Source organism: Monodon monoceros, unplaced genomic scaffold (assembly GCF_005190385.1).
Source record: "Monodon monoceros isolate NGI ecotype Baffin Bay Population unplaced genomic scaffold, NGI_Narwhal_1 Super_Scaffold_11, whole genome shotgun sequence".
In the NCBI taxonomy this organism is placed as follows: Eukaryota; Metazoa; Chordata; class Mammalia; order Artiodactyla; family Monodontidae; genus Monodon; species Monodon monoceros.
Genome location: NW_021703767.1, coordinates 30,851,088 through 30,876,753, shown reverse-complemented (window position 1 = coordinate 30,876,753; position 25,666 = coordinate 30,851,088). Strand labels below are relative to the sequence as shown.

Genomic DNA, 25,666 nt, shown 5'->3' with positions numbered 1-25,666 from the left:
AAACCTGAAACTTTCAACAAATTATGAAAACAATTAGCTGGGAAAGATCTTAAAGCAAACAGACCACTTCAAATCTCATTCATCCAAGCATTCAAGTATAAAAGGAACCCTGCTGCTTCTACAAACAAACAACTCCTCACATTTTCTCACCATTTGTTTAGTCAGCAAATATTTTTTTGACGGGAACATTTCTTGGTTAGTTGTTTATTTTCTTTTTCCACTTACTTTAGAAAAAACAAACAAACAACCTTTGGGCGAATTATGGTCAAGTGAATTGCTTTTGCAAAGGACTGACTAGATAAAAGCAAACAAATATACATAAATATATAACCACCTACCGGAAAAGGTAGGTTAACTATACTAAAGTGGCTTACAAATCAGATTTTGATCATATATTATCAGTATATATATTCAATTGGTGTATCATCATAGCTTTTTGTGATCTGTTAACTAATGAGGAATGAAAAACTTTTTAAGCAACTAGTTTGCTCATTTTGTCTAAGTTTATTTTATATCTAAGTCCACACTAGAATATCTGGATGGGAGAAAAATGGATTAAGCGGAATAGGAATGAAGTGATTGAGAAGTCTGGAACTCACCAGTTTTTTTTCTAGGTAACCAGAGTAAATGTCTCCTAATATTTACCTGGAGGAAGGTTTTTTTTAATGATATGATGCCCAAATCATACATCTGGCAAAAATCATTTTTCTTACCAGCTAGAGGACCAGTCTGAGAATCCCTGACACACTTCTTGCCAATCCAAATTCCTCCAAGCCTTTCTCCTAACCTTATGAAAACTTCTGCGAGCAAAGCTGCACAAGGCTAAGAGGTCTGACTAAACAGGGTGAGATGCAAGTGAGATGTGGATATAAACATGCAGCCAACTTCCTTATCATGAGGGATGGGAGGAGGAGGCATTAGTTAAGGTACTGGAAGAAAGACTGAAAGATAGGGCAATGGATGTACTTGCCTATCTCTGAAGTTCTGTGAGTGTAAACAATGCCATGGGTAATATCTATTTGGCTAGAGTAAGTGTAGCTGTGTACTTGGTACTACTTGGTACCTTGGGCTATATAATTTACTCATGTGGATCAACATGCGCCACCAGGAAGGCAGTTAGTTCATTCTAGCTCACTGTAGGTTTAAGTAATGCTTTCTTTCACTTATAAGCAATTGCAGGGAGTCTATAAACGAAAATTATTCCATGACTGAGAAAGTGCATGATAACCAGAAAGTGAAAGTTATTACAGGAGCAGCACTGACTATTTCAATTTTTTAAGGTGAATGAACTTCACAAATCACTTTCTAAATCAGATTTTCTCAACATGGGAGCTCCTTTGTGTCCATTTTTCACCTTTGGAAGCAGTGTTAGCTTTTTCAGATTGCTTTTTGAATGCTGAAATAAAAAAGAATTTCAAAAAAAGTCTACTAGTATAAAGTGACAATCTAGTAAACAGAAAACCAAGTATCTTTGAAATTAGTGACATTTAAAAGCAGTAAATAGTTCAAAACAATGGAAACATAAAAGATTAGTGTAAACCTTTCCTATTTTTAAGATTTACTTTTAAACTACATTAGCTATTATTTATTAAATAAAAATTAATCATTTCAAATGATCATCCCTTCAAACCCAAATTTGAAAGTAATTTTATTTCAACTAAAAAATAGAGAGGACACAAAATCTAGGCATTTTAATGTGATAATAAAACAGCATAAGCTATTATTTTGACTGTGAGTTCACTTACCAATCTAACCAAATATTAGTCTGCTGGTTCAATTGTATTTCACATCTTAAGTCTCTTACCTCGGACTGTGAGGGTAGCAGAAGCTTCCACTTTTCCAACCCGATTCTCAGCAATACACATATATGTGCCTTCATCTGTACTCATGGCCTTTTTAATTCTCAGCGTGTAATCATCTTTGATGTCATACCTGTGTAGAATATGCATTGGTTTTATTAAATAACATTGATTATATTTAGATAACACTAAGTATTCATTTTTCTCTTTTATACTGTGTTTTACCTAAAATAACACACACACACACACACACACACACACACACACACACACACCGTTCGGCCATAAAGTGCAATTGCTTAGATTAAAGCTACTGCTAATAAGATCATTAATTTCGTATCTTATCTCTAGCTGCTTGATTATCAATTACCGATAATTTAGATATGTATACAACTCTGGCTGCATCAAAACTATCAAAGATATCATTAACACTTTGACTTTTTTTGGTAGCTCTTAGATAGTAAGAAAACAGTGTATAGTTCAGTTTCTTGGTGAGTTATACTTTGTAAGTTACACTGCATTCAAATATATGATTTATTTTTTAGGTACCTTGAATATAATAGAGCTGAAATATATTAAAGGAGAAAATTCTCTTATTTGTTGGCAAATTGACAAAACAGACACTGGCTAAAAGAATTAAGAAGGGGTAATCCTTTTTTTAAATTAGCAATATTAACTTTTAAAACATCAACATGCCTTGGAGTGATTTCTGGAAATGCACGTCCGCGGCTCTTTCACAAACATTTATTGTCACACTTCTATTTTGTAACAAGTACACTAACGTACTAGTTCAGAAAAAAATTCTAAAATTTTAACATGAATTTTTTAAGAGCTTGCATAAGAATATGCTCTTATTAGATTCTAAGAAATTATACAAATTGATGAAGAAGTTATCTTTACATCGTTTTCATATCTGATTTTTCTTCTTGATTTTCACTGATGGTCTTTGTTATTTCACACACACATTTTTGCAACAGCTTCTGGTTGATCACACTGACTGTCCTCCTCATACATACCACACATTTAAAGCTATATTTCCAAAATATTACTTTAATTGGTTCTGTCTGCTTACAACTAGCTGGGACTTCCTATTGCTTTCAGGCTTGCACTGAAGATTATTATAATCAGATTTCTTCTACTTCTAGCTAGTTATAAAAGAATAACACAGCTTAACATTATTACGAGCTGAGACATGGACCTAATAAAAGTTCTGTTTTACAGAACTCTGCAAGACAGAAATCAAGTGTCTATGAACCAAGCATGCCAACTAAACTCAACTATCCTTGCTCCTCCATCCTCCAGTTATGGAGGCTACTTTTCTGTCTGCATGTTTTGGGTTAAACTTCTGCTGATTTACAATGTCCTAAGTCATGAGGGAAGCCTTATCTTCCACTAATCTTGTTTGAAGCCATCCATTACCACACTAGAAAACTATGATTCTTCTCTCCTCAGAACAAAACAAAACAAAACAAAACAAACAAACAAAAACCCAAAACCGACCCCCCAAAGCAAACAAAAAAACTTATTGCTACACCAATCAATCTGCACTTGCTCACATTTTGATTTGTCTATTTTGATAAAGGCAGAGATACTGTCTGTTTCACTCACTGCTATATCCAAAACCCCAACACAGAGCTTTTAACATCCAGTAGCATAACCAAGTGGTTAAGAGCACAGACTCTGGTCTTTGACATTTTTAAATAATCTCTCCAACTTCTTGTTCACTCTCTCCTAACAACATGGCCCTTTTTCCCTTGCTCAACATAACAACCTAATTACCACTGTGTCTTTGTACTTCTTTTGTAACTTCAGGGGATGCCCTTCCCCTACAGTTTTCCTTGCTGTTGCTGATCATTCTTGACTTTCAAGATAACCCAAATATTCCCTCAAAGATATCTTCTTGCCCAAACAATGTAAAGTAGCCCTTTACCCACCAGTTACATTTTTTTTTTTTTTTTTTTTTGCGGTACGCGGGCCTCTCACTGTTGTGGCCTCTCCCGTTGCGGAGCACAGGCTCTGAACGCGCAGGCTCAGCAGCCATGGCTCACGCCCCCGCCCAGCCGCTCCACAGCATGTGGGATCTTCCCTGACTAGGGCACGAACCCGTGTCCCCCGCATCGGCAGGCGGACTCTCAACCACTGCGCCACCAGGGAAGCCCCACCAGTTACATTTTAAAATTACCTTTACTTGTTTTTATTCTTTGTTTTTATATTTTTTGTTAGTTTTAGTACTTTTTATCTTTTTCACAGCACACACATCTATCAAATTTTTGTTTGCTTGTTTATTGTCTTCCTAGTTTCCAAGAGCATGTATGCTCCATGAGAACAATAATTGATTCTCTCTTGTTCCAAACTATATACTCTGAACCCTACCAAACAGCACCTGAGATCTTGGATGTGCTCAATGAATGCTTATGGAATGAGTGGTGAACCATCCAACAAATTCTTAAAATTCTTCTATAGTTCTTTCATAGCATCGTTATTAGTAAAACAATTGTATGCAGAACTGAAAGGTACACTAATATGAAATATAGAACTCTATTATATCAAGAAATAAAGTAGTGTTATTAGCTTTATATATCAGCAGTTAGTTCTGAAATGGAGGTTAAATCAAACAAAATACTGTAAATGTTAAGACTCACAATATTTAATACATAAATGCCACTATGGAGATAGAGCTAAAATAAAGAAGTTAGCAAATCCTGACTAGCAATCTAGACTTTTGATTTACATATTATCACTGTAAATTTCCCTCTGTAAGTTAGTAACATGAAAAAAACCCTCTCTCTCTGCACAAAAGTAAATGAAATAATTCTAGAAGAATATCTAAAACAATGTGAAGACTACAGGAGAACAAAGTAAAGCTTTGTGCTTTGTTCAATGCTTTTGAGAATATCAACTCATTATTCTGGCAATTAGGGTGGTTTCTAATCACATGTGTTATTAAAATAAAATAATGACAAAAAATGCATTTGCATAGTGTTCTTAAATATGCTTTTTAATGTATTCTCATAACAATTCTGGTAGGTAAGGAGTAAAGTTATTATGTCTCCTATTTTAAAAATTAGAAATTTTAGGCATATAAACTTCAACCTGATACTCTATAGTTTATTTTTACCCTTTTATAAAATATGGTATAGTGGAATATTATGTTCAATTTTACCCCCTATTTATCAAGAAAGGAATTAGAGACATAAAAATTGAAAAGTTGACATACATGAACTTGAACTCTTCATGTATAAAAACAATAACTTCAAAAAATATAATTTAAGTCTAGAAAACTATGAAGAATATGAATCAGTGAACATGGAAATACTCAGAAAATCCCCAAATATCAATATTAAAGGAGAATACTTGAAGCCTAAATAAAATACCTTTAGGATAAGAGGGGGAAAAAGGCTATTTAATTATGCAATTATAAGAAAATACATGGAAATTGGTTATTCCATGAAACCAACAGATTATAAATTCTGAGACATAGGGAAAAAATGAAAAAATATTGAGTCTAGTCTAATGTTCTAATTTTAAGATTAGAAAAATCTGCTATTCAGAGTCTGGGAATTCATTGGTAGCAAAAGTTTAGACCATATTAAAAACTAGCTCTCCTGGCACATTCTTCATCAATTATATTACAGAGGTTACAACTTTCTACCAAAAGAAAGCATAAAGTTTCAATTTTTAAAAATCATGATGTATGAATCTATAAAGAGAAATTAAAGTAAACAGGGGATATACTACCAAAATGGCAACTACTCTCAAAAATTTTTCCTTAATGGATTCAATGAATAAATGGTCAACATGCCAATTAAGCTTTTAGTGGCAGAGTTGTTATGAGAATTCAGGCCTTGCAGTCTGACTACAGAAATTTACACCAGATACTATAAAATCATAATTGCAGTTTGCTCATTTGTGGACTGAAGTCTGCATGAGAGCAAGTGGTGTGTGTGTATCCATGTGCGTGTTGTGTTTTGGCTCACTAATGTTTTAAAATTATTGGAATAACTGATATTTAAAATTTTGACACTTTCACATAGAAATTTGGATTTTCAAATCAAGGTCTGTCTTCCTCCAAAGTACACACATTTTTCTCCTTCATCACACTGCCTACATGGGTCTAATAGAACTGTACAACTGGAGACACTGCGGTCCCTTCCAGTATGACTGAACCACTGTGCCAGTCTCTAGCCTGAACCCTGACAGTACCCACAACTCAAGAGACTGAAGCATGTCATGGTACCTTTGTCGATTTTCACAATAAGATACAACTCAGATCAGAGAAATGATAAACCTATAATTATGATCAAATTAGCTCTTACCTGCAAAAACTTAAGATATTTGAGGGTTGGTTTTAAAGAAATTACGTCTAAATAACTTCAAAACCCAGAAAGAATTAGATATTTGGCTCATTACTAGTTTCACATTTAGGCAAGCTGAGGCAAAATATGACAACGTTCCTTTCCCACGGCCACACACATTGAGACAATTATAGTCAGGAGAAAAATTGTCATGAGTATTTACTACCAGTCTCTGCTTTCTCTACAGGTCATGATGTCTCTGAGACAATAACTTGCTTCCTAAAAGTACATATTTCACAAGAAATTAGATGTCAAATATTTCCACAGGTCCAATAATTGTGGCCTTATTTCTTGTATTCCTTTCTGGATAAATTCGTACATGCTTAATAGTCATCTCATTGATGCTTTACACTACTAGATTGGATAACTGGGGAAACATTCATTTTTCCCTAGAAAGCAAATATTGACTGAGTAATATAAATAATTATAAATAATAGTTCCTTATATTTAAAGAGATCTTTACAGTTTACAACTGAGATTCATATAAATTTCACAACAATAAATTAGAGAAAATGCCTATTTCCAAACACCATTTTATAGAAGAAGATTCTGATATTGCTGTCTCGAGTTATAGAGAGACTGAAGTCGATGTCCTGTGCATCGGTGTCCATTTATTTTTCTAACACAGAACAACACACCTTTTCCTTTTGATATGTGTTTATTGCTCTGTGTGCACGTGCTTTGAGCAGGTGTGTACTTCTGCATCAGACTCTATGTTCAGAGTCGCAAAAACTCCAGAAACTAACTTTTATCAATATTTTTCTCAGTATTACTCTAAAACCAACTGTAATCCTAGGAGGGTCATAAATGCGTTTCCTAATATATATATATATATATATATATACTTTAAAATTATTGTTTTATTAAACAATCTAATGTACCTAAAATTTTCCCTGATTTGCTCTTAGCATTCTTTACATAGTGCAGACTAAATTTTTAGTAACTAGAGCACACTTTGGTATAAAACAACTAGTTTTCCAACATGGTATGATATTATATGTGATCAACATGTAGGAGGTATTGTCTGACTTTAATTAAAAATAAGAAAAAAAAAGAAACAGATGAAAAAACATTACTGGTAAAGAAATCCTAACAGAAATTGGGTGATTTTGATTGTGAAATCTGCCAGTCTCAGACTTGTATAAATGCAGTCATTGTTGCCAGGTTTGATTAATGACAGTTGTACAATCATGTGCTGACAGTCCCCACTATAAAGATACCTTTTTTTTTTTTTTTCCTGATATGAAACACTGCTGAAAAATGCAACCCAATCAGATTTGGCCCCCGGACAACATGTGCTATCATCACTGTACCGTGAATTGAGATTGATTGGTAACCAGCTGTGACAAAGTGGGAAAAGAAGCTCTGGTTTTTGTGTTGTTTTTTTCCCAAAGGAAAAAAGAAAAAAAAGAGAGAGAGAAAAAGGGAACTAAATTGTGTCAAACCGTTACCATCTGTTCAGCTAAATAATAAACAAAACAAAATACATTTCTTTTAATATGTAAAACAACAGTTTGTATGCAAGGTTCTGTTTGTATGTGATCTTAAATAATCTTAAAAGTGTGTCAAAAGAGAAAATATTACTGATATTTTAAGAAACGGAATACTATATGCTAAAATCACTTCCAAATTTAAGTGAGATAATCTATTTTATTTCTTCCTGCTAAAGAAACCTCTCAAAGCTAGGGGGAAGAGTTCCTATAAATCTAAATTTACTTTGAAAATACAAAACAAGATTTTTGAAAACTGGCCAAGTTTTATAACATAAACACATTTTATACATTTCTCATACTTTGCAATCCCCAATGTACCTTAAGCTTCTAGGGTAGGAACTTCTCATGATTTTCTGGCTTTTATGAATATAACTAAGATAACTTAGGGACCACCCCGTCCAAATCTCCCAAATTATAGAAGTTGAGAGGAGAAAAGACAAAAGAAAATACTCTACATTTTCTATTACAAATTGGAATTTTACCATGTTCAGTTTAAGTCCCTGCATCTCATTGCCTTGTTTGACTTGTGTGAGGTCTCTACACTAATAAAACTTCCTGAAAGACCGTTCTCATCTCAAAAGCACCTTTGTTTTTTGTGGAAGGAAATTTATCTTCTCAGCGTTTTTAGTTTTGAAATTACCTACTACTTCTTATTATAGGATGTCTGGCTCCAATTCTAGAATGAGTGTTTTGAATTAGCACCTAAAATTTTATTATGTATCTGCTTTATTAATCATTAAGCTGGCCAATCGTAAAAACTATGAATTGGACCAGGAAATATTTAATAGCTACACAAGTAAATGTTTCTTTCCTTTTAGGGAGACTTGAAAAGTTTGTTTTCAGTTTTCAAAATACTTGCACTCAATCAAAATAGCTGAAGATCACCTTACACCTTTTAGATTCTTTCAGAAAATTAAGGAATGTCTGCAATAATAGGCATTCCATAGTTCCAAATTCAGTGAAAATTTAACTATGGAGCTTTTACATGAAAATGTTACAAAGTATTGCTTTGTTTTCAACAGAAGAATTTTTAAGATTAAAAAAATCACTTATTAATCTCATGGAATCATTCACTGATAATTAGAGACACACCAATCAACTAAAACCTGCAGGGCACTTAAGAGCAGTATGAAGAACAGATATCATTTAAAAATTAAAATTAACATAACATTCATTGGGAACAAAAATCTTGGGAGATTAGACTTATAGGGAAATAGTAAGAGAAAAGTGGTCCCCAAAGGGAACTTGCTGTTCTATTCTGGAAGCTTATACGGAAAGCCAAAATGAAACTTGAAATATGATGGCATTCTTGACTCTGTCTTAATTAACCAAACAATATTTTATCCTTTTTTGGCTTCCCGTAAATGCTATCCTCGTTATCTTCATCCCAATCACAGGTGGCTCAACCCTTGTAAGCTTGACCCATCAATGGAAAACCCCTCTTCTAGTCTCTCTTTAGCACAGCTGAGAGAGCAAGGAGTTTTCCAACTAAAAAGCTAAGAGAAAGCAAGCAAACAAAAAAGATAACTAAAATACCCACAAGAATATAACAATAGTTAACTTAACACAGGGCATATTTCAAATCACAGGATAATAGGCCCAAAAGACAAGGCCTCAAAATGACTGCCAGGGAATCCCAGACATTGACCATCGTGAAAACAGAGCCCCTCTCTGGAGACTGGGCAATTAAACCAAACTACAGCCAAGTCCTTCCAGAAAGGCCAAAGCACCCTGCTCATCCCTACTAAAAGTACCTCCAAGTTTTAATCACTGAGGCTATGGCTGTCTTTTGAGTACCCCCTGTCTCTCCCATCTTCTACACCTATGACAGACAGCGGAGACTCCAAGAATTAACTCCCTTGGCAAATCTGTGGACAACTGTGAAGTTTATAGCCTGGTACTCTTGGTCACCATCCAAGTTTCCGTCTTCTCCTGTTATCTTATTCTCTCATTTTCACCACCTCTGCAGTGAGTTTTATCTCCTCTGATATAACCTCGGACAATTTTTTTGTCGTCCTCTTCACAAAATTTTTCACTGTGCCATCTGAACTACCTGTTCACTGATTTGTAAAACTTCTTGATCCTCTATCTCTCTCAGATTTTCACCTTCACCTCCATGCATTAATAGAAATCTGGCTCTTCCCTGTGGGTTTGTGTAAGGGTGGAGAAAGAGTGAAAGTGAGAACGCCTTCCCAGATATTCCAAATAATACCCAGAGCCTGACATGGAGCAGTTACTCAATAAATATTTTTGGAAAGAATTACATAGCCTCAGAACAAACCAAGCAAAGTTTTAAAAGCAAAACCGAAAAGTCCTATCCCATTGAATAGTAATTATGTTATCCAGTTTTCAAATGGAACCTTTAGAATTTCTTTCCATTTGACCAAGATGGCATTTAATAAGGAGCTACTTCACAGGGATGTTGTAAGGATTAAATGAGTTAATACATTTAGAGTGTTGAGACCTGAACCTAGCATATGGTAAATGCCCAATAGATGTTATGTGAGATTTTCCGTAGCTGCCTCTCACTACTCTAACATCTCCTCCTTCAGAGATATTGTCTCCATCTCCATTGCCGTTGTCTCATAGCAAGATCCTGGAACTTTTCTTCGATTGGAATGGATCCATCTTTGAAATCTGAAGTTCAAATATCTGATCCTGCCACAGCCTTGGATGGTTCCTACTCTCTTAATTAGTTTACAAACTGAACCTCTTCATCTTTGAAATCTGAAGTTCAAATATCTTTGAAATCTGAAGTTCAAATATCTGATCCTGCCATAACCTTGCATGGTTCCTACTCTTTTAATCAGTTTACAAACTGAACCTCTTCTTCCATTTCTATCACTCCTTTGCATCAACATTTATTTGTCTACCCCGCTTAGATTCCATGGCCCATAAGATACCTGCCAGTATCCTCACTTTTCTTGTCCCAGTGCCTTTCTGTTGCATTTGCCTAGGAAAACCTCAATTATGTATTGACATAATTGTGTGTGTATGTATATATAATATATATATATCTTATAAAATCATGTACTCTTCCTTCCACACTCATATGAAATCAAGTTCAAACCATCCTAGAGATATTGGGATTTTCCTTTGGCTCATAATAACAGAAAGGAATGTTTAATTATTTTCACAGCTGTCCTTAATATGCAACCATTTTGTGATAATGTTTTCACTAAGTTTTAGCAGATTATTCAAATAATATCTGCAACTCCTTAAATGTATTACTTTTAAATACTTTTTAAAATATTGCAGTTATTATTTTAACTAATTAGAACAGAAAAATTTAGGGTAAGAAGTGCAAATATATCACAATTAAGGAGACAATGTTGGAACAAATTAAGTGCTGAAGCAGGTTAAATTATCCTCCAATTTAGAAATAATTATTTTATTGGCATAAGTGCATTTAAGACAATTTGGTTTTACAATAGGACTAGAAATTGCAATATCAGATTTGGAAAAGTGGATATATCTCACAGTTTTGTGTTTGGTTAGAAATTAATCTTAACTTTAAGTTCTTTTAGAAAAGGACTTTAGAGATTAAATTCACAAGAGTCCACAGAACTCACAGCTCAGACCAGACTTTTTGATTAGCAGCTCCCATTCTTCTTGCACTCTTCTGAGTTGGGAATGAAATCTGTGCAATAAGGGACTGCAAGTTTGGGATAAAATGGATTTTTAAATTTGCCACATACTTAGTGGCTTTGCAGTATTTGATGGACAAACTCCAGGAATTCCCCTTCATAGGTGTTCAAAGTGAGCACTAGGGGCAGGGTAGGCTTCTGTGTCCTCAGAGAGATGTTCATTCTAGGCGGTTCTACGGAAGGTTCAAAAGGCTTTCTTTTCTTGCCTTCTGCCCATAGAAACTTCCTTGTGAAATATACTTATGGAGTAATTTAGAAATTCAACATGACAAAGAGCACTTATTAAATGTGTCACAGAACTTGTGGGTTGGTAGGTCTATTTGAAAATGAAGGCTCAGACCTCTAATTAAGCTACTCAACTAGTTTGATCAATTCAGCAACAATTTCATGAACAAGAAATGAAAAGAAAAATTCCCTGCCTCACATATTCTAGAAAATATGCAAAAATATACATTCACTTCAAGTCATTAGTGAACCAAAGGGTCTTCTTCTTGTGTTAAATGATGACATGTTTATGTCAAGTCCATTCATGGTATTATTTGTCCATCTCACTGGTATAACCTTCATAGTTAAGGCAATAAGAAAAGACTATTATCTTTGAAATCTATTTCTTTGAACTATATTCTATTATTTTTGTCCTAACATTAAAAACAAAAATAAAAATCAAATAAAATAGCATTCGGGTGAGCAAGGCCCAGATTCATTGTTTCCACTAAATCGGGTTTCTCAACCTCAGCACTATTGACATTTTGGGCAGATTATTCTTTGCCGTGGGGGTTGTCCTGTGCATAGTAACGGGATGCTTAGTGGCATTCTTAGCCTCTCCATACTAGATGACAGTAGCACCTAATCCCCCAAATGTAGCAATCAAAAATGCCTTCAGACATTGCCAAATGTCCCTCTAGGAAAGGGAGAAGCATAATTGGCCCCAATTGAGAGCTACTATACCGTACTGAATGTGTATTTGGTGAGCCCCACATGTTAGACGTAGGACTGGATATTTGAGATCAAGATAAATACGGCAAACGGAGTTGGGGAGTCTGGGAGAAAAAGAAACAATTACAATAATGATGTCAGAGAGACCTGGGTGTGGACTCCAGCTCTGCCACCCACAGGTCCTGTGATCTTGAGCGCGTAGTTCATTTGCTCTAAGCCTCAGTTTCTTCCTTTGTTAAAAGAGGGGATTCATACTTCAAGGCTGTTGGAAAGATTAATTATAAAATGTGAAACAGCCTAACGTGAAGCCCGTGGGCCCTCAAAAAATTATAGTTTTTGTTATTATCTTAATATAATTTTCTTTGAAACAAATTATTTTAGTGTAGTAGTTAAGAGAGTATACTTTAGGGCTAAAGTGCTTCGATTTAAATCTCTGTCTGCCAGTGAAATTTGCTTCTCAGATCCTTCAACTGTAAAATAAAGATAGTATAAAAATACTTCATGAGGCAATTGTGATGATTGATTAAATGAGCTACTTGCATGTAAAACATCTGTAAACATTAGCTTTTACTCCCATAGTTAATCAATTTTAAGATACACATTTTTCATATTTTAAATCTCTGAAGTTAGAAATCATCTATCAGAGATGGCATATCATAGTTGATTTGGCAATCTTTTTTCCGCTTAACTCAGAGAAAAAAATACTCTTGTATCTCACAAATAATTCTAACTTGAATTCAGTTACATATGGTATTATTATATGATTAAAAATGATTTAGGTTAAACAAATCTTTTGACTTCTCTATTTATTAAGGACAACATCATTCATCTAGGCACCCAACCTCAGAATAAACTTCAGTATTACTTTTAATCCCTCTTTTCCCATGAACCCTGACACAGAATCAATGACTAATTAAAAAAAAACAACACATTTTTCTTTGTATTGCCACTTGCATTAATATCCGTGTTGGTGTATTCACAGGAAATACTCCAATGTAATCCACTAACTAGTTCTTAAACAACTTCCTATCAGGTATGCCTACCTCCAAACTTTCTCTGCTCCAAGCTACACTACATATAAATGTAAGAATCAATTTTCTAAACGTAGAAACAAGAATATATTTCTATTCAATGTGTTTAGTGAATTCCCCATTTCACAGTGTGTTCAGTATAAACACTTCACTTGGGATTAGAGGCTTTCATAATAAAGCCTCAACTAACCTTGCTGGCCTTAAGTGCCACTCCACTACGCTCCAGGGAAACTGAACCACAAATTGTTGGCCTACACTTTCCACCACCAGAGCTTTTTCATCCTGCTTCCATCTCTTAGAATAGTCTTCTTTCCACTTATAGAAATTCTATTCTTCCTTTCAGACCCGTTTCTAGTGTCACATGGGAATAGAGAAGCTTTTATTTTCTGAAACCCTAAAGAGTCTTGTACATCATAGTCTGTATATAATTTTCCTTATTTAATAATTAATGTTTTTATATCTCATACTTTCTTCTAAAAGTCTTACTTTCCTTCTCAAACTCTTGAGAGCAAACTCATTTTTTTTAATATGCTGGGATATCAACACATAGAAATGTTTGATTGATGTCTGTGGTTACTTTTGAAATAATTCATGAAATATAAATAATATTTTATTAGTCTACATTGAAGATTTTCATTATTACTTTGAGATAATTGATATCTTACTATAAATTATGTTCAAAATATTTTCTTTCAGTCTCTTTATGAAATCTCAAATAAAGGTAAAAGTCTTGATTGACTTTTTTGTTTCTGCTCTATGTGCTGTAAATATTTGGACAAAACTATTAGAAAATGTGAGTCAATGAATGGAATATTTATAGTTTTCACTGAACATTTTTTTATAACAAGTGCCATATGTTGTATGAATTGCAATGACACAGAATATTCAACCAGGTATTCTTTATAAAAGTGCCAAATGCCTATATAGTCGATGAAATGAGTTGAAAGATATTATAATAACCTTTGCAATTGTGACAGTTATGCTCATAAGAATAACTACCAAAATTTCTGCACTGAGATTTTGTCACAATGTTATTACATAGATCTTTGGTTTTTAATTTTTATAAAATTTTATATTTTGGACACACTGCGCTGCTTACAGGATCTCAGTTCCCGACCAGGGATCAAACCTGGGCCACGGCACTGACAGAGCTGAACCCTAACCACTAGGCAACCAGGGAACTCCTTAAGGCTATTCCACAGAGCTACATGATTGATCAATCACCTTCTCAGAAGAAACTTCTAGTACTTGTATCTATTGGCAAAGGTTCACTGTGCCCCAATCACAACTCTCCCTGTCTAAATATGGTCTTATAGAATGAAGCTCCAATGAGTTAATACTGTGTACCAACTAAAATAGATTTCACTAAGAATTGTTTCTATTGTGGTGGAGTATACTCTTAGTGTGCTTTGGAAGCATTCTCTTATCTTTTATCTATGGCAATTGTATCTTTTTCACACACTAACAAAGATATAATCCTCATTCACATTGTCATTGTAATACTGGGTCTCAAGTTATTATTTGTTTTTTTTCCCTTTGTCTTTCAATTCATACCAGTTGATGTGAATATGTGGGTCAAGCAGCAACTTTCCCAAAGGGACTATTATAAGAAATAAAAAATATATGTATGTTTGTTAGAAAATATAAAGTCTGGAACACAATCCTGCCTTCCAGTTTATAACCATCCATGGAACTGTTGATAATAAAATATTATCATGAGAATATTAAAAAAATACTCTTTTAGTAAATTCAAAAGTGCCCTGAGAATGAAAAGATGAGTTAAAGTATCATGCCCTGGAAGAGTTCATAGTTCTAGTATTTATCCTTTACTCATGCTTTTTAATTCACTTGGCAAACATTTCTTTAGCTTCTAATGTGTTTCTTGTGACTTTATTTTTTTTCCAGATACACTGTTGTGAAGAACACAGACATATTAAGCTAAAATGTTCTGTGAGAATAAAGATAGCTATAAATTCTATTTCAATGGGCAGTGTAAAATAATTTTTTTAAAGATGAAAATTTATTTGATATGATATAATGGATTTATTTATTGTTTATAAGTACCATTATAATGAAGATTATAAAATCTTTATTACGTACTTTACCACACAGATATATTTTGTGACTTTCTGATGAAAGTGACACTTCTAAATGCTCTAGGTGTTTACTAAGCTGTATTTTCCTAATCTTCAATCCCAAATGGAAAATGGAAAAAAGTTGTTCCCATCCAGTACCTCAAAGTAGTGGTCAAGAGTGTGGACTTTGGAGCCAGAAATCCTAGACCCCTTACTAAGTGACTTGGTCATACTTAACCTCATTATACCTCATTTTTCCCATTTGTAATATTGGAATAATTATAGTATTTACATCAAGTCCTAAGGATGTGTATTAATGTAAAATGCCTAAAGTAGGTCTGATATAGAGTAAGCACTATGTAAATATAATTTATTAATATTATATTTATGGGAAAGGAAAATGCAATTAAAAACAACTCTTTTGATTCAGTACTAGACTTTTTAAATAAAGTCTAATAAACTTTTTAAGTAAAATTTTTAAATAGACATTTTAGATAAGCATTCAGGGTCAAAAACAATTTTGAATTTATAAAAAGCCCATTTACACATAGAAATCTGAGAAGATATATGCAAAACATAAAAAGTAGATACCATTGGTAATGGTTATATGAGTAATTTTAATATTCCTTTTTAGGCTCATTCATTTCAAATCTTAGGGATTTTTTCCTCTAAAAATGTATTATACTTTATAAATCGTTTTGCATTGTTGCCATTCATAGATTCATACCATTTTGGAATTTAAAGGTACTGCAGAAACCATCCAAGGCAACTTACACATTTTGCGGATGTGGACTGTGGTACTCAGACATGTAACATAAATTGTTTAAAATAACATGATGCGTTATGACAGGGCTGGGATAAGAATGTTGATCTCCTAAATTCTAGTTAACCTTGCAGCTCCACATTACGATTCAATTTATTAAGAATAACAACAGAAAAATATAAACAAACAACCAGAACTGTATCTTAATTTGAAAAGCCTGTGGAGTAATTAATTCATCTAAGTGATTGTAACCACAAATTGTCTTATAAAGGCAAGGATTTGTGTTTATACAGTCAATTACATAATTCTTCCCTTTATTTAGTTAAGGCAAGAACCCAGGTATGAGAAAGAGTGTCTCTAATGATAAACATCCAGTATATCCACCGTTGGGATACGGTGTGATGTGACAACTATCTCATGTCCTGGTAAGCCTTTGGTCTGTCCTCCTGTTTGGGCTAAGGTAAAATGTTGCCCTGGTCCCGAACTTAGCCTAGCTGAATGCTCTAATATGCCACACTTTGATGGACAAAGCACACCTGCTGTGGCTCCTGGTGGGACGACACTCACATGCCAGTGACAGGCGGCACTCAGACAGATCCTTTGCTTTGCAAACTGGCACCTGGTCTTGGCTCTGCCCTCACACAACACAAGAGCTGCCAGTTTATGGACAGCAGAGCATCTCTGACTTCAAGGCATTTCTTAGTCCAAGTGGTCCCAGCTTGTTAGTTGACCACTGGCCAGAACCCAAATTGCATGCCAGTTCCTGTATTGTTCCTTAGCAGAGATTCTCAACAGATGGGCCAGTGTGGTCACAGGACGAGGCAACTTGCACTCCCCACCCTAGGTGGCAATTAGTTTTGTGTTAACAGCAACTATTAGTACCTATTCGATGAAAACACAGAAAAAATACCATTTTGGCATCCCTCTGAAAATTGCTAATTAATTCTGTTTATAAACAAAATCTATATTTTCAGCTTCCAAGGAGGGAAGCTTGACCTGGTCCAAGTTTAGATTCTCAAAACACTGGGACATTTTATGTGAGGGTTATGCAATTGGTCTAAAAACTACCCTTAATAGTAATACTATACAGTATTCCTATAAAGTTGCTCATAATATAGTGTTTCTAACCAATTATTTAAAATTTTATCTAAAATGTAAAATTTGTAAGGGGCTCAATTCCATAAACAATTCATAATCACATAATTACAGAGCCCATTAGTTTAAAATACAGGTTTCATGTTGGACAGATACTAAGTCAGGTCCTGGCCCTAACACATATTAATGTGTGTCTTTGGAAACAACTTCTTTAAGCTATTTCCACATACTTCAAATGGGAGTAATATTTTTCTGGAACACTGAGCTTTAAAATAATGAAATTAATATATGCAAAAATCATTTAGAAGAATGCATGGCAAATAGTCCTCCAATAATACTTGCTTTAATCATTACATAATCTTCTTACAAAGATTATGAAAGATGGTGGTTTTCTTATTACCAGTGGACAAAGGATACAGGTAATGTGTGAAATTTGAAGTTCCCAATCCAGATAACTGATTGCACTGGGGTTAGAATATAATATCTGGACCATGTTCAATCTCCCAGAGGTAGAGAAGAGGGTGACAACTTTTAGGCTTGGCAAACGGGCTGGAAAAATTTATAAATAAACCTATATGATTTAAAAGAAAAAGTGATAACTCTTCAATCAATAATATTTTATGTGTTTCTTTGGAAATCAATTGGCCAGAGAGAGAATTGTGATTATTTCATGAAAATTATATACTCTGTATTTTTTAGCATTAACTGTTTTCTTTGTAGTTATCTATATAACTAATAAATACCACCAATCAGTAGGATTGATAAAACTGAGGCACCTGTTATGTACACCCACTGTACAGTGTTTACAGCACTCTGAATAAGTTATATCATTTTAATAACCCTTTGAATTAGAATGGATGGCATAATTATTCACCCTGTACAAATGAGTCAAAGTATAAGTTAATCATTAGTCCCAATGCATTGCTGGTCCATATCTTCAGGATGTAAAACACAAAGAGTTTAAATAGCTTCTTCAAGGTCACACTCCTAGTTAGTGGTAGAGAAATCTGTTGAACATCATTTCCAGAACATGCGAGTATAACTAAAGGGATAAATGATCAAACAGTGTCAGAACAAGGCTAAAATCCAACATCCCTGACAATGACCTAAATATTCTTTGTTATTGGTTGCTCTATTAAAAGATCCCACAATAATGGTCCAGGCAGTTCTAATTATTTTGTCAAGCAGAAATGGCTAAGACATCTGTATAGCTGAAAAATCATAGAATTTTCATTTACGCTTCTCCTTATATTTCTAAATCTTAGGGACCAGTCTATTGTTTCAAATGCCACATACAATATTTATATACAGTGCTTTTCTCGTGCTCTCAGGTTTTATTCCTTCTTTTTTGAAAACCACTTTAATTGACCAATCTTGACCAGCCAACCTTATCAACATGGTTATTTATCATGAGCCCAAATTACCACATGTCCTTGAAACACACACTGTATGTGAAGAAGGCTGATCTCCTCAGCAGGGTAGCTTAGCACCTGTTCAGTGTCTCTGCATCCCAGAAGCACATGCTCTAAACAATGGAGCTCCCAAACAATTAATATAAGAACATTTTCCAGGGCTAAGCGAAAAGAGCCACTTAGTGTAAAAACGCCACAAAAAGGGGACTTGTAAGTGGTCCTATTCATTCCTTTTCTTAAGGAATCATGTATTTATGTGAATCTCACATTTCATGGAACTAAGAACTCTAAAAAGTCTCTCTTAAAATAGATTTGCCCTTTAGAAAAAGGAATTTGTCAGTTGGTTCAGGAAAATTGATAGAATTTTGCACTATATATCTTGAAACTCTTTTTCTCTAGTCCCTTGTCTATTTTTATGAAATATTCATGAATTATATCCACTATGTGAAAGCCATCAACTGCATTTAGAATTCGCAGGCATACGTAAGAATGTAAATGACATATTTTATTTCTTTTTTTCTGTGACAAGCTATTATGAACATTCATTTCTCTACTCTAGATCCTTATTGAGAAAGTTAGTGTCACTTTAGAGTTAGTTTAGAGAACAAATAAAAATGAAATAAAAAATATCTTGGAACTCACTAGTGGTGGTATACTGATATACGATTGATGCAAGATGTTAAATTTCCTGTTTATAGTCCTTTAAAAGATTGCTAATAATTATCTGAAATACAAACTGTACAGACAAACCCAGATAAGAAAACATAGTTGAATTAATCATATGACTTCTTACCCAAATTCTGAGAAGAGATATTTTTATTCTCCTCACAAATATTAAATTGAACAGAATATTGTAGCATTGGTAAATTTCAATTTTATTGTTATGTCTTTGGTTGTAAATGATTAGTATTCTGTTTCTTTTATATCTTACTTACATGCTATTTACATGCACTTACATGCTATTTTTCATAAAGCTTCAGCATATATATACTTTTTTCATGACAAAATATACAATATCCCTATGCTATGATGGAACATTGCCTCAGTTATTATAAATACTGGCAATTTCTATCACATGAAACACTTCGTGATAAGTACTAATTAGCAAAAAGCTCTAGGTTTGCCTGAGAAAAAAACATGTAGCACCCAAGCAAGACACTAGAATTACTTCAGTTTTAACTTTCATTAATGTATTCAGTATGTGAATACTTTCCTACGTCACTCAATTTGATCAACATAAAATAAAAAAATAATAACAGCATACTTACCTTGCTTAAAGTGACTTCTTTTTCACAGACTATCAATGGCACTTAATAAATACAATAGGCACTTAATAAACATAGGTAAACCTTAAAGTGTTTCTTCTACAATTTCAATTATGACTTGAAAAAACAGTTTTATTAAAACACATAATCATTATGATCTACAAAATGTCTTTCCCTTATCTCATCATTTTGTTCCCCCTACCCACTTTATTTTCACAGTGGTGTGTAAAATTCTTATCCCTAATAAATGAGTCGTTGTGCATTTATTTGAGCACATACGTATTGAGACTCTCTGGAGAAAAAGATATTGATACCTGGCACGATCACAAAAAAGGCAGTGACCTTTCTCTTCCCGAAATCGTCAATTGTGAAATAGTAGTATTGTAAGATGTTTCTGCAAATGTAACCAAGCAGGATCCTATGGGGCCTTCCCATGACAAGCTCTCCCCCATATCCTCTGCTTTAGCTCCTCTCTGAAGTACCTAGATAACAGTACCTGATGCACATTTCCTGAGCTGTTTCAGAGATGTGAAAGCCCCCCACCAACTGAAAGATGTTAACTACTTGATGGCCATGAGCACGTAGGCCCAGGCCTCCAGGAGCCGAAGACTGATAATGTTAATCCCTGTGACATCGACATGTTACCTCACCATCAGCCATTCAGAGAATTGTGCATGAGCTGATCACATACCCTGCGACCCCCTCCCTCACCTGGCTTTTAAAAATGCTTTGCCAAAACCCATCAGAGTACCTTGGGGTTTTTTTAGAGCATGATCCACTCCTCTCCTCGCATGGCCCTGCAGTAAACCTTTCTCTGCTCCAAACTGCGACACTTAGGTTTGTTTGGCCTTGCTGTGTGTTGGGCCACACAAGCAATTACCATTTTAACAGTAGCATATATAAAATGAAGGCTCCTTCCTATTTTGTCCCTTTTTTATATGGAAAATGTCTAAATAAATAGCTTTTCCCTGGTTGGGCATCTGGGTTATTGTTAGACTTGGGGATTGCTATTTACCAGCCTCACCGAAATATTTATCTAATCAAAAAATGTCTTTAAGAAAACTCACCAATGGTAAGTTGTAATTTCATTAACGATAGTTACTGAGAAAGGTCAGAAATTTAGGGCTAAATCAAAGAAAGAGGTATACGGGTACTACTTAAAAACTGTTTTCACAGTGAAGAAAAAAAATACTCCTTTAATTCATCTCTGGGTACTGAAAGGTTGGCACAGATATCTTCTTCTGTGTTGAAAGTTTAAATAGCTATCACAGCATTTCATAAATTTAAACTTGAATTGAAAAGCTTTTCTTGTCTCCAAAAGAAAAACAGTCACATATTACTTACGTAGTAATTACAGGCTATGCAGCTGCCCTACAAAGTTTTACTATAAATGTGTTAAGCATGAACCACTACACAAACCTTATTCAAATTGCATTAAATGTTAAGCCAAAGAAATGTCATCCTCCACACCACGCCACACAATTGCTTACACAAGAACAATGGCCATCTCCCTAGTCTGAGACCTAAATAATGTAATAGAATCAATGCTGTTGATTTAGGCTATGGTTGGTTAAGTCATTACTGTTATTCCTCACCAAGCAAAAAGGTCTCCTTCCCCCTCATTATGCATATGTGAAGCTTATGCTAATGCATACAAATCTAAGAGTGAATAAGCTTCTTTGAAATACCATTTAAAGATTGAGATTTCAAGAAAAAGTACATGGCTTCTATCATGATAAAAGTACTGACCTCAATTTCTACATTGCACTGATCCTTGCTTTAAGCCTTTCTAACATACAATTTAAAGCTTACACAGCATTTCCATTTGCCTAAGACTTTAAAAATATTTAGCTGGTCACACAAAGCACTGTAGTCATATCATGCCAGTAACAGAAGAATAAAGAGGACAAACTTACGATATGTTTTAAGGAAAGCTGGTAGAGGTATGATTTCGAAAAATTTCAACTTCGTCTTTAGAGGCCTTTATATCAGCCATTCTAAATAGGCAGTTTTAAGGCTGTTGTTTGATTTGTATGTATTATTTGAGCTCAGAAGCAAATGAATACGGCGAGATTTGGAGAATACTGTGGCAAACAAAGCTGTCAGGTTTAACGACCTAACACCTAGAGAAATCTGGGAACAAATCAAACTGGGCTTAAGTTGTATTTTACCTTAATTCAAAGGCATAGACGCATTAAAATGTAATACACCCTTACCACTTTCTATTTTCTCAACTTTTGTCGATAGGATCCTATTTAATGATTGAAAATATCAGGATCACCAGGGAGGTAATGTGAATATCATGTAACCCCTGATAATCATGTGACAAAAAGGGCACTCTCCATGACTTTCTTCCTGAAGTCCCAGAAAGCCAGTCTAATCATGAGAAAACACTAGACAATCCCAAGTTTGGGGAACATTCTTAGGATACCTGTCCAGAACAGTCTTAGGATACTTAAGACTTGTCAAGGTCATAAAAACAAGGAAAGACTGAGAACCTGTCATAGAACAGAGGAGACTGGGAAAACATGACAACTTAATGCAATATCCTATAATATCCAACTAAAATACCCCAGGTAGGATCCTGGAGAAAAAGGAAGACTGGTGAAATCAAAATAACATATAAACTTTAATTACCATGTATCAGCATTTGTCTATTATGAGTTACAAATCTTTCATATTTGTGTAAGATGTTAACAATAGGGGAAACCAGGTATAGGGTATATGGGAATTCTCTGTACTATCTCTGAAACTTTCTGTAAATACGAAATTATTCCAAAATGCAAGATTTTTTTATGGACAGGCTTTTTATTTCTACTAATTGAAAATTAATCTTTGTCTACACTAATTTTACAGTATAATTAATCTCTTAGTCTTACATCAACATTTTAAAATTATACACGAAGTGCCCTCAAATTTGTGGAAAGTTATTGAGTATACACAGAAGATGGACTCCAATACCTCAATTCCATCACCTCTACTTGCTTTTCAACCTGCTTCTCCACTGAGAAAGTTTGAGGAGGCTCACATTCACTAACCTCTCCTAATAACATACTTTAAAACTAGGTGTCTGACAGCAAAGTGAGAAAAGAAACATAGTCAACTTTCCCTACAATTTATGCCGAAAAGCTAAGCAAAGTAAAATTTTCACTTGTCTCTTTCCTATAGATTGCAAAGAACCTGTCACTATTAAAAAGGTTTGGTCCATTTGAAGCCAGTGCTGTTGATGATGTGACTTTAGAAAGTATAGTATCAGAGACCTAGGGATATGTAAAAATGAGATTTTGAAATGAATGTATAAATTCAGGAAAGAATCGATAGCAGTGCCAGTGAAAGCACAAAGAAACTCAATTTGATTTCTGTGAAAGCATGTTTACTTTCAGTTAGTTGAATGAAACCTAATTTCTTTTTTAGGAAAGAAAATTGGCAAAAAAGCAGGATGTGAAATTTTTTGCAGACCCTGATTGTAGTAGGTGTGATGGCTGTAGTTTCAGAAGGTAGGACTAGGATGAAGTCAAAAGAAATCTTACAGTTAAATACGCTTGTTACATAGAAAAAAAAATACTTGAATGATTTATTTGATCATAAAAGGCAAGGTCCTGGGAGAATTTAGACTACAAAAAAGTTTTATTTTTATTTTTATAAAAAATGAGAGCTGAGAGATTGGGTTTTGGGTTTGGTGATAAGAATAGAAAAGAGTTGGAAGAGAAGATCTCCATGAAGAGATGGCAAGTGAGAAAGTGACAGGAAGTCCTTAAGTGAAAAATTCCCTATGTGGATAGCCATGTGCCTTTTCCTTATTGTATTGAATGAGATCCATTGTTTATTGCAGACCCTACAGTCTGCTACACCCAGTAGCCATGGCAACAGAGCAGTAGTTGAAGGGGGCATTTGGGATGGGTGGGTCATTAGAAATTCAGCAGGAACAGAATGGCAGGCCTAGATGGGGCCAGGAGAAGAGAGTGCCTTAGGAATCCTTGATATTGGGGCATAATAGATGGAGTGGAGGGTCAGGCATTTATGTGAAAATTCAATGAAAGAGTGACATCAAAAGCCTGGAGGACTTCAGTATATAAAACAGCAGATATCTGGCTTTCATATATAAAAATCATGTGTGAAAATAACATACCAGGATATGAGTGTTTGGTGGTACAATGGAGGCTGTCTTTGTCTTTTATAATTATTCAATGGTTATCTAACAATTTTCCATCCATATGATGCTCTTACCTTCCTCTTGGCAAGTCTGCGTCATCCTTTTTCCACCGCACAGTTGGTTGAGGATCTCCTTGGACCTGACAACGAAACTCTACAGCTTCTTCCTCCAGCACCACCTGGTTAATTGGCCTCCTGAGAAATGCGGGTCGTTCTTAGGAAAAAAAAAAAAAAAAAGTAAAATAAAATGAATGTTGTGCATACTTCAAGCGCATTAAGAAAAAAAGCATAGAAAATATGTGGTTTATTTTTGGTACATAGGTACCTAATTTTATAGCTCAACTATGTCTTGATAAGGCCCTACAGATCCAATGTAATTGTATAAGATAAAATATTTTTGGAACACATAAATAACTATGGTTTGCATATAAATCCATACAATCTGTTGGAAAATATTAAATTGACTCTTCTGTGAATTTCTCAACTAAATCATGTGGAACTTGTCATAAAAAAACCCTGAACAATGAATTCCAAAGAAATAAGGAAAGAGATGATTATCTTAATCCATTAAAATGACTCAGAGTGGGAAAACTGAAAGTTGAAACTAATGGAAAATATCAAAAAGGAAACAAATATTAATATTCTATCAAGAATGCTAGAGACAACTAAAAACGTTGTGCTCTCAAGATGAGTATTATCTAAATTTTCTCACTAAGGCTATCCATTTGATAAGGACCCAATACTTCCATGAATATTTTCACTTCATATATGATTTTTGTGTGTGTCTTAAATTTTTAAAAAATCTGTCAATCTAATTTTTCTTAAATAAAAAACACTATCATTATTAATTATTATAAACTATTTACTGTCACATACTTTTCTAAGGCTACTTCTAATTATCTTCTCCTAAGTGTTCCAGATACTTGCCCATTTTTATTTACTTAACTTTTCTGTTTGTTTATTTCTTTAGTATTCTGTTGTAGTGTTTCCGTCCTTTAGACTTTTGTTGTTAATCTGTACCTAGCACTGTTAATGTGCATTCTAACACTCTTCTAAATAAAGCCTGGAAAAAATAAATTCCTGTCCGTAAGAATCTTACTATTGAAGAGAGGTATAAAACAAGATGTAGTTTTACATATCTGTAAACACTTCAATCTCTTGTCTAGTTTCCTCTCTTTTTTATAATGATCTGATTCTGATACAGGAAAAATCACCATTTAAATTTTTCTTAGCCCATGTCTCTCAATCATAGGCAAGTCCAATATTGCTACTTATTGAAGTAGGAAGAGAAGTCAAGGAAAAGAAAAATGAAATCCATAGGGAGTTGACACAATTTATGGCCATATGGCCATATTTAGTCACTTAGAACTTTAGTTTCAAACCCAACTTAAGAATGTGAATACAGTGGCACAAAAACTGAAACATATTTAGCAAGAAATCTTGAAGGAAAATAAATCACATCAAATAACATATGCTGAGTATAGACTGGAAGTATATGATTTTACTGACTAAATAAAGACCCATATTTATGAAACAAATGTGTAAGCTACAAAAGCATATTTTACTGCAATAAAGTCAACCATCATTGGTATTCAGAAGGAAGACAACTGCATCTGTCCACAGGGCAGCTGACAGTAGGGATC

At 34.2% G+C, this 25,666-nt stretch overlaps 1 protein-coding gene across 1 annotated transcript in view; it reads right to left on the bottom strand.

The window, feature by feature from the left end:
• ROBO2 (roundabout guidance receptor 2) overlaps positions 1-25,666 on the bottom strand; it is a 574,540-nt gene that overhangs the window by 124,126 nt on the left and 424,748 nt on the right. The window contains exons 5-6 of the mRNA XM_029214217.1: positions 24,099-24,237; positions 1,805-1,932 (exon numbers count right to left, since the gene is read on the bottom strand). Of these exons, the coding sequence (XP_029070050.1) occupies positions 1,805-1,932; positions 24,099-24,237 (267 nt within the window). The remainder of the gene's footprint in view (positions 1-1,804; positions 1,933-24,098; positions 24,238-25,666) is intronic.